The sequence below is a fragment of the Cryptomeria japonica genome, chromosome 1 (assembly GCF_030272615.1).
Source record: "Cryptomeria japonica chromosome 1, Sugi_1.0, whole genome shotgun sequence".
Classification (NCBI taxonomy): domain Eukaryota; kingdom Viridiplantae; phylum Streptophyta; class Pinopsida; order Cupressales; family Cupressaceae; genus Cryptomeria; species Cryptomeria japonica.
Genome location: NC_081405.1, coordinates 669430042 through 669443884, shown reverse-complemented (window position 1 = coordinate 669443884; position 13843 = coordinate 669430042). Strand labels below are relative to the sequence as shown.

The 13843-nt window shown below is 35.6% G+C and overlaps 1 protein-coding gene across 1 annotated transcript; it reads right to left on the bottom strand.

Moving 5' to 3' along the window:
* Window positions 1-4083: 4083 nt before the first annotated feature.
* LOC131045390 (linamarin synthase 2) lies at window positions 4084-5998 on the bottom strand. The gene is made up of 2 exons (XM_057978972.2): window positions 5503-5998; window positions 4084-5427 (listed from the first exon to the last, which is right to left on the bottom strand). Exons 1-2 carry the CDS (start codon window positions 5996-5998, stop codon window positions 4478-4480), a joined length of 1446 nt encoding a protein of 481 aa, XP_057834955.2. The 3' UTR covers window positions 4084-4477.
* Between the last annotated feature and the right edge of the window lie 7845 nt (window positions 5999-13843).

Here is a 13843-nt window from a genome sequence, read left to right as displayed (position 1 = left end):
ATCTTTTTCCAACTCGATCATTCTTTAACCAAAGAAGACCACTTATCTCTGGGACCCACCAAACCCTTTCGCCACTTCGCGAAGGTTAAAACACGTTCAGCTTGATCTCACGAAACCACGCTGTCCGTCTGATCAGATGAAACTTGATCGGTGTTTAGCTTTGGTCCAAACCTATATGCTGGGTCCACCTTCACCTTTCGCTACTTTGCGAAAACTAAGTTTCGAGCACTTTTTGGTCACAAATCAATGCGGGCCGTTAGATCAACAGAAAATCACATGATACTTATAAGGCCTGATGGACATTAGAAAAGGCAGATTAAAAGCGAACAAGAATAAAATATTTAAAGGGACCGCCTAGGTAAATGATAAGGGGAGAACACTTTTATGATAAATGGACCCATTGCTTAAATGAACACAGTAACGCCAAATTAGAAACCAAAAGGGCTTTTCTCAGGTATTGAAGCGACTTAAAACCTAAACCTTGAACCCCTTAGGATTTAAAACAAATCGAAAGAACTTCCTTCCTTCGATGGCTCTTTTATATATTTTTTTTTTATAAAAATGGTCATCGTCGGAATTACGACGAATACCAAGCTTTCGACCAATGACTTCTTTGACCATCGACAGAGTCCATTGGATTGTCAAATTTCTGATGGGCATGGCATCGTCGACCAATCTGACGCCGAGTTTTTGACGGTGGATTTTGTCGACACTCCGATGAAAATTCGTCGAAAATCCAACAAACGGCTGTTGAAAATCAGCTCCGAATGTACTAGTGCCTTCTATATGCAAGTCTATCCTCTTCTAGAGGGGTTGATATTTTTGCATGAAAAAGCATCTTTTGAATCCTTAAAGTTGAATTTATCTTCTACAAAGGAACTAGAGCAATCAAGATTTATCCTCTTCTTTTGTAATTCTCCCCTCATTGTTCCCATCTATTTTCTCCTCTTCTCAATCACCTCCTCAAATGTGAGGCAATTCCTTGTCACATCCTCCTTAAAAATCACTTTGTGCAAAAATGTTGGCCTTCGACTTAATATGATGTTATTTATGAAACCCTCATGATCAAATAGCCTTGTGCACTCATGACTCATTCTATAGGACTACAAAATTGGGTAGATTTGTTCCAACCCATGTTTATTAGTTGTCAATAAATTAGAAAACCTAAGAGAAGTTGAGAAGAATGATACCTTCTTCTATCCTCTCATATATGCCTTATCAGACTCATTGAGATGCTAGATGATCTCAAGGTATGCAATTCTCTTTGGAACAAACCTGAACAAAATGTAGGGATTGATTGGACACACATAGACTTTGAAACTAGTGGTGTAGGTGTACAAAAACTAATCAACCTTGTTCTATGAAATCCCCAAGTTAGGAGACCTTTCTGCAAGCCTTAAGAAATCTATTATTTCCTTAGGTTTTTTGACTTGGTCCTCACTAAATTCAATAATCTTCCATCAAAATGCTCTTCAAATGCCACAAATTTTGCATTCCCATAATTTTTTGGTCCCAAATGTATGTCCAACATTGAAACAGGAGATGAACACCATTGTCATCTACTTCTCTAGCTGGCAAAATTTTATGCCATAATAACCTTCCTATATACAAAAACATGTAACATAGTAGAGAGTACCACCTGAATTCAAACTTCTTGTCATTAGTCTTAATGGCCACCATTTACTTATGCATCTTTTCCTACAAGGTAGTAGGCATATTCAAACACCATAGGATCTTGAATATCTAATGCCATATACATGAGGTGAATCAACATTCTTAATTCTACATTCTTGCCCATCACTTAGTACAAAGTATAATAAGTCTTGATGAAATAGTCTTCAAAGTTCTCTTGACTGAAGGGTTCCTTTTCATTCTATGAAATTTTTATGCACCTTTTGTTCTACCCTTTATCCTATGCCTTGGGATTGACACAAATATATATACAATTTTGTACATTTGATACTTCTCTTTGAAGGCATCAAAATTAATGACCTTACTAGTTCCTAGATATAGGCAAAAGACATTTGAAATGAATTGCTTTTAGAAATTAATCATCTTAACACCATTCCCTGCTAACACTTTTCTTGATTGTACTTGATATATTTTGGGAGCAACCCTGACGAAGTCAACATCCACAAACACATTTGGCACCACAAGCTTTTTTGAAATCTAGAATCAATACATTGCAAAGGTGAAAATGAGTTTGCCACTTCCTATACTAGTGCTCGAATAAAGACCAACCAATAAATAGTATGTGGTTATCTCTACACCCTCGAAAATTATCAATCAATTTGTCTATCATGCATCTCAAATCACACACATTTGTAGGTTTCTTCAATGATACATGAGATCAAGTTAATGGATATTCATCAAACTCCCTCTTCAAAATGGATGGTTGACCAGTTGATTGGCTCATATTGTGCAATTATAAAGACTTATTAGAGTTTTACAATTTTCTTCGATTCTATTTGTTTTTCTCGTAAATTAAAGCTAAGATAGAAATTACAATCACCAAATTCAAACAGATTTAAACACAAAATGACCACTTACTTGTCTAATACAACAAACCCTAATTCTGTCACAAACTTCGAAGAGAGCTCAAATCACAAATAAATTCTGAATGCAATTGAAAGTAGTCATAATGGTGTTCCAAATGGAATATTTATTTCACTCCAATAGCCAAGAATTCGACCAGTAACAATCATTTCACCATCATTGCTTGCGTGATCAAATTTAGTGTCTGGAACTATCCGTTTAGAAGTTTAAATGCTGGCCTTAATTATGATCAATTCCAATATACAAAACAAACGCTTTCCATTTTGGCTGTTATTCTTTTTGCCATTTTCTGTCTTCGTTTTAACTGTGTCGTTTCAAGATCCCATTGACTTCATACTATCAGTGACCACATAGTTAGTAAAGCCCACCACAAATATTTGATTAACCATTGTTCAACGTTGACAATATAAATGAAGTTAACCTCAAATATCCCTAATGGTGATGTGAATCAGAGAAAAGGCATTCTGTAATTGTTCTCATAACATCTAAGCTTTTCATCATTATCAATCGGCATAAATCCATGGGCAGATTCTGATGTGAAGGCTTAATGTGGAGGTTAAAGGTCCATCCACAAACTGTTAAGTTTATATCAAATCATTCTTGCAATTTTAACGTGCATAAATGGAGTATTAAAGCATAGAGTGTTGGTAAATCACAAAATTTCATTGTAGGTATGGCATGGAACCTTTTTGGTTAAGAATGCAGTGTTGTAGAGAGTTCTAAATAGTATACAACTTCTTTAATCAGATTGATGACATTATGTTTATCTTAGAATTTAAATTTGACTGTCAACCTTGTTGTTATTATAAATATTTTGTGATGATTATCTTTTGGAAATTATTCTTCAAATCACTCATTTTTCTTTCTATACAATTTTCATACAAAAAAATGAAAAAAGGAGAGGGTCTTATGGTGGTGAGGGTTATGTTTGCACCTCTCAAAATCTATCTTAAATATTTTAATTTTGTACAATTGCTTATTTGTCAAGTCTTGTACTTCAAAAAAAAAGGTTTTAAGTTAACATGGTCAAATATGATGCCACATCACATGCCTTTTTTGTCAAAGTGTCTAAAATGATCCCAAAAAGAAGAACCTTAATTGTGCATTGGATGGGGTCCCATGGACGAGAGCTTCCTAAAAGATAGAGGCTAGGGTTCCATAGAAGGGAGCTTCCTAAAAAATAGAGTTGGTTGGGTTTCATGGAGGGGGGCTTCCTAAAAAATAGAATTGGACCTGTTGAAATTTTTTAAGAATATTTTAAAGCTGGTGGTTCCATGAATTTTGTGTTGTAGTGCACATCAACTCTTAAATTGTGGTAAATAAATTTAATTTCCCTCTAAAATTAATTTTATAGCCAAAAAATAGAGGCTCTTATTATTTTTTAAGAAAAAAATCTAAATAAATCCATAGCAAAAAAGAATTTCTTGATTGAATTTAAAAATAGAAGGTTAAACCCTCCCATAAGAGACCTTTGTCTTCTTTGTGTTATTGGTGTGTTGAGTACAATACCGTTTTTGAATGAGAAAGAGAGTGACAGAGATTTCTAGAGTTGGCAAGAAATTAAAGACATAAAAGTGACATGATGGCGATGCATTTATCACAAGCAGTTATCTCCACTCCCACGATCCCAACATGAGAGAAACGCGAGTGGTCAAAAAGTAGATTGCCTAAAATAACTCAGTCTAGAAAGCATATTTAGAATAGTTCCCTGGAATGAACTCCAAGATCTCTGAAATCAATCAGCTTATTTCATTTTATACAGTGGAGAAAGCATATTTGAAATCTGAATCTGATAACATGTCTCCAAACATAATAGGCAATAAACGGCATCTAATACAGACTACGGAAGAAATTGTATGAAAATGGAAGATGACAATAATAGTGATCGACGTGGGAAGAAATTCTTTGGCGGCTACGCCGTTCATTCCGATTTGGAAAGTTGTGTCATATCATGAATAAACCTGTTCAAATTCATACAAGACGAACCTCCCTGCCCAACAGCTTTAAATGCCGCCTCCTTCAACTCCATCCCCCTTTTTCTCAGCTCCTGCGCTTCCTTACCCTCCATCAGTCTCCTCACGGTTTTCTCTATCTCCTCCTTTCTGAGCACCAGATTTTCATCGACGTCCACGCCTTCCAAGTCAATGCCAATCTTCCACACATCCTTGCAGAAGCGGCAGTTCAGAAACTGATCACAGAAATAGGGCCATCCAAGCATCGGAATTCCCATGCTTATGCTCTCCAAACAGGAGTTCCACCCGCAGTGGGTGAGAAACCCTCCTACGGAAGGGTGAGACAAAACCTTCACCTGAGGCGCCCATTTCACAATCACTCCCCGATCTTTTGTCCTCTCTTCAAAACCTTCCGGCAGAGTTGCAGGCATACCTCCCGCAATATCCATCCGCAGAACCCACAAAAAGGGGTGCTCGCTCTTCTCCAACCCCACTGCCAGCTCCTCCAGCTGCTCGTTAGATTTGACGGCGAGGCTGCCGAAGGAAACATAGATCACAGAATCTGGCTGTTGGGTATCGAGCCATTTGAGACAGCTCTCGTCCTGCTCCAGCAGACTCCCACACCCGTTCAAATCTATTCCTTCCAGGACACTTGGAAGAAATACAGGCCCCACTGCCAAAGCAGGGCAGCCATTACAAGACAGTGCGCTTACCGTCTGAGGGGTTTCGAGCTCATCGAACGTGTTGACAAGCACATAGTCTGCGAAACTTTGAAATTGAGATTCACGCAGAAACCACTGGAAGAAAACGTCAGATGTATCGGTAGCGCGATAGAAGGAAATCAGATCACTCGGTAGCAGAGGTGGAAGATTACCCGGTAAGCAAGCGATCACTTTGTCCGCCCTCTTCGATTCCTCCACTGCAATTAGTCATGACCAACCTTTTTCAGCAATACAAATAAACTTGAGAAAACTTCAGCAGTGTAGTTTTGTACCTTTGACAGGAATATATCCACGAGAGAGGAGAAGGTTGGAGTTGCACTGAGCAATAGAAGAGGCAGCGCACATTGTCCAGAAGATGACTCGGGGTACTCCCAGCTTGTTGGCCACTTGGTGAGTGCAAGACATGAAATTTTCTGCTATAATGCAGGTGATGGGAGGAGTTCCCTCCGCTAAGCAGTACCGCAAATGATGCTCCAAGACTGGGCCGAATTTTTCCACTGCGATTATGTACTCGGCAAGATTGGCGAGGCGACCATGGTCTGGCGGCAACCCATCTGGAATGGTAAGAAACCTAAACCTGGAAGTGGAGGCTCCAACACCATTATCTTTAGCAGTTGCTTTGGACATGCACTTGTGAGTCCATTCCGTGTTTACGAAAGTGATGAAAACTCCTCTCGAAGAGAGCAACTGAGCCAAATTAATGAGAGGATTGATACTGCCTTGCGCAGGGAAAGGGACAATTACTGCATGCAGGCCAGTCATCTCCATCTTTCTAATTGCTTGACATTAGTTGAGCCCGGCCTTCATATATATATACTTCAGCTAGTGTTGGGTGTCCAGATGAACTTTTACAAATATCAATCTTTATTGCACCAAGCAATGCTAGTTATGCTTAAGTACGATAATTTGGTCGTTTGGAATTACCTTCACCAATAACATTACATTACATGGGGCCCAGATTCATAAATGATTGAGGATGGCATTCAATAAGATCAGTCTGCTAGAATTAAAACTAGAGAAAAAGTATCATGACAGGACAAGTATTCTCACATGCCTGTTCAACAATAGTAATGACGAGAGTTAAATTAAGCATCGCACTTTGAAGTTAGTCACTTCCCTTTAGTTTTTTAGCTAAATATTTAGTATAAGTAGATTTAGTATAAGTAGTTTTCATTCTATTGTATTTATAATTTATAATCTTAATTCTCATGATGAATCATAAAGTGTAATATAAAATAAAATCATACAATAAAATCTATAAAAAGTTTATCTATTATTTACCATCATACTTGACATGTAAAAGAAATGAAAAAAATGTTCAAAAGGATATCATTTTAAAAACTTATATTTATAATAGTCAATACATACATATATCACGTAAAAATTGCCATCAACATATATGTTAACAACAAAAATTTAATTATTGATTTATAATAGTTTAATAATATATCAATTTAAAAAATATCTACTTTACTTGATTCAGATTCTAATATACCCTTAGGTGAGGCACATCAAGCATTTAAATATACCAAGTACAAAAAATCTTGTGTGCCATTTATCACAACTATACCATTAAGTGCAAACAAACATTTAGATCACAATCAATCATTCTCACTTAAAGAATAATTAAAGAATGAAATCCTCATCACATAGGAAAGTTCATCGATGACATGAAATATTTAAATTTATTAGAAGTATAGTCTCTTAATTCATATTTGGGTAGTGTGTCTAATAGTTAAGCATCCTAATTTAGTGCCATTCAAAATCATATGTAGTGATTTCGAATATGATGCTCACATCAATATGTTTTTTTGTTGAAGTGTTCAAAGAGACTCCTTGAAAAAGATAGACTATTAGGGGAAAGGACCCAGTAGTTGAGCACGTTCCAATTCTTGTGATAGAAGTTGTTGATTTAATACCCCATACTTGTTGATTAATGTCCAACTTTTGTGAAACATTGCACCAATAGTTGTATGATAAGTACCAATAATTGAATGAAATATACTATTTGTTGTGAAAAGTAACCAATCATGTGATGCCACATCAGCTGCATAAGTATTGGGGCCCTTTTGCACACCTATTGGTCTCACTTTTTTTGGGGGCTGTTTTGGACACCTTGGCAAAAAGCATGCCGAGGTGGCATCATATTTGATGATGTGGCCTTGAAACCTTAGTTATAAGCAGGGGACTTGCCAAGTAAGTTGCTGTAAAAAAATTGGAGTGATTTAAAATTTCCACGTAGGATTTTGAGAAGCGCAAAGTTAGGGTGCACAACTACGGGGTCCTTTCCCCTAGTTGTGTAATAAGTTATATTAATTGTGGATCAAGTCATATTTTATCAAGGTGTTTTGATGTGATGCCACATGATTTGCTACTTTTTTAGATCTAAGGAATACACTACTAGTTATGTAATAAGTTATACTAGTTGTGGATCAAGTCATATTTTATCAAGGTGTTTTGATGTGACGTCACATGATTTGTTACTTTTTTAGATCTAAGGAATACATTTCATAATTATGAGTGTGTGTGTTCAACACTTTAACAACTTTAATGTCACAACTACTAGTTTTATGCTATTAAAACTATTGAATGTTAAACCAACAAATGTAATAACAACTATTCAAACATGTGCTCAACTACTGATTCCTCTCCCTTAATTATCACAATAGATGATTAATTTAAATAAATAATTACAATTAATGAGTTCTGTACTCTTAATTTAACTAGAAGTCTATATTGATAATAGTGATTCAGTGATAATTGGAGAATTGCATAACTAATTAGTAAACAAAGAAAAATTGCCAGATGGTGTTCACGCAGTCTAAGCTCCAAGAATGCACTCCAAGCTCTCTGAAATGAATCTACGCCTTACACTATCAGGTTATTTGAGCTCCTTTAGAGAAGGCCAAGAAAAGGTCATAAGGGTAGCTAAGTGTACTAGAGAGCATATTTAAAATTAGTACTTGATAACATGTTTCCAGATAAATTTGGGTTTTTGTTATCAAGCGATTGCAAGGAAGAAAAGATTTAATAATGTGTTTACAGTGAAATTATTTCGCACATACATAACGTTGTCTCCCTAGACATACTCCAGCATCAAAAGATGTTCAGACAATTCTTGTCTTATTTAGAAAGGATATAGCGAGTACAGATCATTTAATATATCCTTTGGTTGAATTGATAGATGAATGATGAGATTCCAAGCGCAGAAGGGGGGTGCTTTATAAAGCTATTATTTATTAACGGAGAAGATTGTATCAAATTGGGAGATGGCAATATTAGCTATCGCTGAGGGACATAATGCTTTGAACAATTCAGCCGATTTAACAATTCAGTCGATTTGGAAAGTTGCATCATGTCATGAATAAACTTGTTCAAATGGATTGAGAGTAACTTGCGCAGGGAAAGGTACCATCACTGCGTGCAGGCCATTCATCTTCATCTTTCTAATTGCCTGGGTTCGGTTGAATCCGGCCTTCATCTATATACAAATTCTTTTTGGGCTTTCAGTGCGGTCTGTTTTACTCTATGGGTGTGTATTGTGGATCGAGAGTATTTAGTACTTAATCTCATAATGCAAGTAAATTGAGAAAATTTAAAACATTTAATCACAAGCATATTCAAAACTAAAAGTATGGTTCTTGCACCTATTGAAGCAATTTCTATGGCATGTCTCATAAGTTATTTAAAAAGAATAGAGCAAATAGAAGATGGTAGATGACCTAAGGTTCTTCTCAATGACATATTGTGCAAAAGAAGAAGACTTGGATGCATCAGAAGATCAAATGGATGAGTAAATGGAACATCTATTTGAATATGTGCCTCACAAATAGTAAATAGATAAACACTTTTGCTATGGATAAGTTCTACAAGTGTATTTGGGGTATAGGGCTAGGGAGAAAAAAAATAAATTATATCAATGAGTTCAATTCCACATGTGATCATCTTCAAAAAGCACAAATAAAGGCTGATATTTCATGGAGAGATAACATTCTTATTGCTCAAAAAAGGATTAACTCTCATCTTGAAAAGCTCTTGAAAAAAATATCCTCCATTACCGGTCCTTAAGCATTTGATTTTGCAACCTTTTACATTTTTCATAAGGGATTTAAAACTCTTAAATGTATCAAAGGCTTCATCCTTGGTCTTCAAAAAATAAACTTAACACTTTTGGGAGTAATCATCAATAAAAGTAATGAAATATAAAGACTTAAACCCAAAGCTTTTATATACATATCACCACAAATATCCATTTGAACCAAATGAAGTGGGTAGTGGGCCATCCATAGATTTCCTTTAACACATCCTTCAAGAATTACATAAACCCTTTCTCATCGAAGATGAAAAATCAAGTTGTGAAAAAGAAAATTCAAAAGTCAAAAATAAGAAAAAGTCCTCTAGTCCAACTCAAAAGAAAAAACTATTGGACTCTACAAAAATTTTAGTCAAGGATAAAAATCCTATGAAGAAAGAGGAACACCAATTGATCTCCCTTAATGCTAAAATAACTGCGGGCAAAAGTTTTAAAATTACAAGTCAAAAGGTATATTTGTTGATCCTAGTCTCCATCATGCCATGCTTCTTTTACTTCATTTCGCACTCATTTGACTTTTTTCCACATCCATTTTTTCCATACATCCATCCCCTTTTGGTGATATGTCACGTCGATGGACCTTTTGCAGAACTTAGATTCGAAGGGCTTTGCTATCAGAGTTACCCAAAGCCCTTTAGTTGATACACATATCGGTCTATGTGGTGCACACATTAGTAATTCTACCTTAGTTTCTTCAAAAAGGAAGGCGACAAATAAAGATACTCAGATCATCTAGTCAAATATAGAATTTCTCAACAAGATCGAGAAAAGAAAAAAGGCAAGTTTAAACCTAATTGGCTAGGTCCATACATCATTACTGTTGTGTATGGATGAGGAGCATATCAGTTGGCTACTTTAGAAGGTGAACTTCTTGAAGATTTAATCAATAGCATTCACCTTCACAGGTTTTACACTTGAGCATTTCAAAGAATATATTTAAAAGTCTTAAAAAATACAAAAAAAATTAGAAAAGGTTCTGAAAAAATACCAAAAAACAAGAAAAGGTTTAAAAAAAAAAAAAAAAATCAGAAAAGCCTATCCTAAAAATATCCCCTCAAAAACTAGAAAATGTTCTAAAAAAATACAAAAAACAATCAGAAAAGGTCCTAAAAAAGCAAAAAAATTAGAAAAAGGTCCTAAAAAATACAAAAATATTAGAAAAAGGTCTTGAAAAAAATACAAAATCAGAAAAATCCCTAATAAAAGAAAAAAAATGAAAAAGAGAAAAGGAAAGAAACAAGTGAAAGATTAGAAAAAAGTAAAGAGAAATAAATTCGTCCATGTGTGAAAACCACTTCGGTGGCACTTTGGGCAAGTACTATGGTGAAAACCAGGCAACACACACAATATGTAGGGACTTCAGTTCTCTCTCCTTCAATACTCTACTCAATCATTCTCGTCCATACCCTTCCTATCGCACCATAATAACCTTTTCCACCCCCATCATAGGTTGTGGATTATTTTGCATATCCCACGTGCATGTTGCTCTTGTATAATAAGTTAATCCTTTCTCTCACTGGGGCATCTCCTCAAACTTTGCGAGGGGTTGGGATATTTGTCATCGGGAACTATTATCTCTGTCTATCTTTTCGCTCACAAACCATAATAAAGTTTCACTTGCACCATCAATCCGCATCACTTCACCTTTTTCACCGCAACAAAGTTATTAAGTTCATGGATGGATTACACTTTAGACAAGCATGCAGCTTTGGAATTCAATGAGATCATGACACGATGAGACTAAGATCGAGCAGACATAACAACAGCCTATCGACCTATCAAATCAAAAACATTAACTATGGGACACGAATCATTTTTCCATGAAACATAAGGGTAAGTGCACAAAGATGGTGGTAAAAAAGGGAGTATAAGTGGACACTTTTTTTCTTTTTTTTCTTTTCTGAAATCAGGTGAACCTGAACTTGGAGGCAAAATATGAAGATATGAAGATAATCAAAGAAAAAATATTGTAGTACTCTGAATCTAGTTTCAAAACTACTAAATTTTTTCAAAATTGGATAAGATTAAGGGGGTCAAATCCTTTGCGCACAAAAAACTAACCCTGATTTTTTCTGAAAAACATAATATAGTGTCTGACGTGCACATCAAAAAAGTCATAGTTAGATTTAGTATTTTGACAAATCCTTTGGTAGAAAGATATTTAAGAGTGAGCACTAGAAGATGTGTATTTTTTTATAATTTTTTGTTGAGTATTTTTTTTTAATGATTTTTCCAATCGAGCACATCCTAAAAATTAGATACCTATTCGTGCGCGAAGAATAAGTTGCACTAAACAAATCAAAAATACATTTTTAAAAAAAAATTGTAAAGAATCAAGTGCACTACAATAATATATAAAGTTTTTTAAATTTGGATAAGTATATCAAAAGTTATTCAAAAAATGGTGCACCTATGTCTGTGAGAACTATGGAGACACTGGTAAAAAAAATTCAATAATAATATGTTATTGTTGTTCAGATTGAAAAAAAATTATATGGTTAGAAATCTCAGAAGATGGGTGAAAATATGGTGGCCATTTTAGAAATATCCACTTGATGAAATGTAAACCTGATGATGACAAAGTTGATAAAATAAAACACATCAAAAATGAGAGAAATGGAGAGAAATCAAACTTCCAAATTGCAGCTTTGTCATCTAGGCCTATTTCCAAGTCTAAACAGTCAAAAGTGCATACGGGGTACTTATGGTTTAAAAACCACGAATGGGGTAATTATGGTGTAAGCAGCACGTATGTGCTCTTTTTACTATAAACAGCGCGTACATGCTATTGTATAATATGACATTCTATATATATTATGTGTATATACATATAATATATGTAATATATAATATGTATATAATATGATATTGTATATATAATATGTGTTTATACATATAATATATAATATTTATATATATATATGTATATATAATATATTAAGTATATATATACACATGTAAGTGTATTGCCTCCCTCTCTCAAACGCATACAGTGTGCCTCTCTCTCTCTCTCCCTCTCTCCCCTTCTCCCTTCCTCCATACCCCATCCCTCTTTCTCTTCTTCTCTCCCTCCCTCCCTCCATACTCCACTGTAACTGTGTCTGCACTTCTATAGAAGTAAGTAAATTTATTTCTTGTCTGCAATTTCCTCTTTGATTTTTTTCATGTATGCTCTCCTAAGAAAATTGACTGATGGATTTGTGTGTGTATATTAAATAGGAGGAATAGGGTTTGAAATTGAACCACGGGTGTATTACCATGACAAACAAGGAAACCTGCAACAATATTCTTCTCGAATGTGTTTTTAATGAACAGAGTAGATGTGGAAAATAGTGTCAACAAAGAAACACGATGAGTCAAAGTACCTGCAATATGTTTTTCAGAAGGAAGCAACAGGTAGGAAGATAAAGAGGGAGAGTAACACAGATGATTTCTTGGAGAATGATAGTGGTGGGTATGCGAGAGTTCCCATGTTGTTACACAACGCCTATCACCTAAAGAAATTAAAGTTTGTTGTATGCATGGCAGTGGTAGTATATGATAATCATCACTTGTCAAACGGCTTGGAACAATACGTACCCATGAAAGAAATCAAGTGTGTAATTCCTATAGTCACAATCGAGATCTGTCTTATAACCTTGCAAATTTAATAGCATCATATGTTTTAGAACTTAGGCAGTACTCTTAGGATTAGGTCAAGCTCTTACACTTGCTTTTTAGCAAAGCCTCATTGTTTGTTCGCTTGGAGTCTCGTTGTATGATGTTCTATTCATAACTTTAAATTTAATATATCATTTTATTAGCCCACCATATGACCCCTTAAGACACCATATGACCCCTTATGACACCATACGACCCATAACAACACCATATGGTGTCCTAAGGGGTCATAGGATGTCATTTGACCCCTCGGCACACCAATGACCCATAACAACACCATATGGTGTTCTAAAGGGTCATATGGTGTTCTATGACCCCTTAGGACACTATTTGGTGTCGTTATAAGTCCTATGGTGTGTTAAGGGATAATATAGTGTGATATGACCCCTTAGGACACCCTATGACCCCATCCCTCTCTCTCTTCTTCTCTACCTCCCTCTTTCTCTTCTTCTGTAATTCCTATAGTCACAATTGAGATCAGTCATATGGTGTCCTGTGTCCTCTCTCTCCTCTCTCTCCTCTCTCTCTCTCTCTCCCTCCCCCCTCTCTCCCTCTCTCCCTCTCCCTCCTTCCCTCCTCTCTCCCTCCACATTACTCTCCCTCTCCCTTCCTCCATACCCCTTCTTCTCTCCCACCCTCCTATTAGCATTATAGTAAGAAATATTGTTGGCATTTCAATATCAGGAGATTGTTGATATTCATTGAGGATATTGAGAAGGTTGTTGGAGATTATTGATATAACTAAAGAAGGATGATAGCTATCTTTATAACATTATTTTGTCATTGATGTCAAGAAATTGATTATCTGATTCAGTATGATGTTGTCATATCTTGAGAAGATTGATTAGAAGAGAATTAAG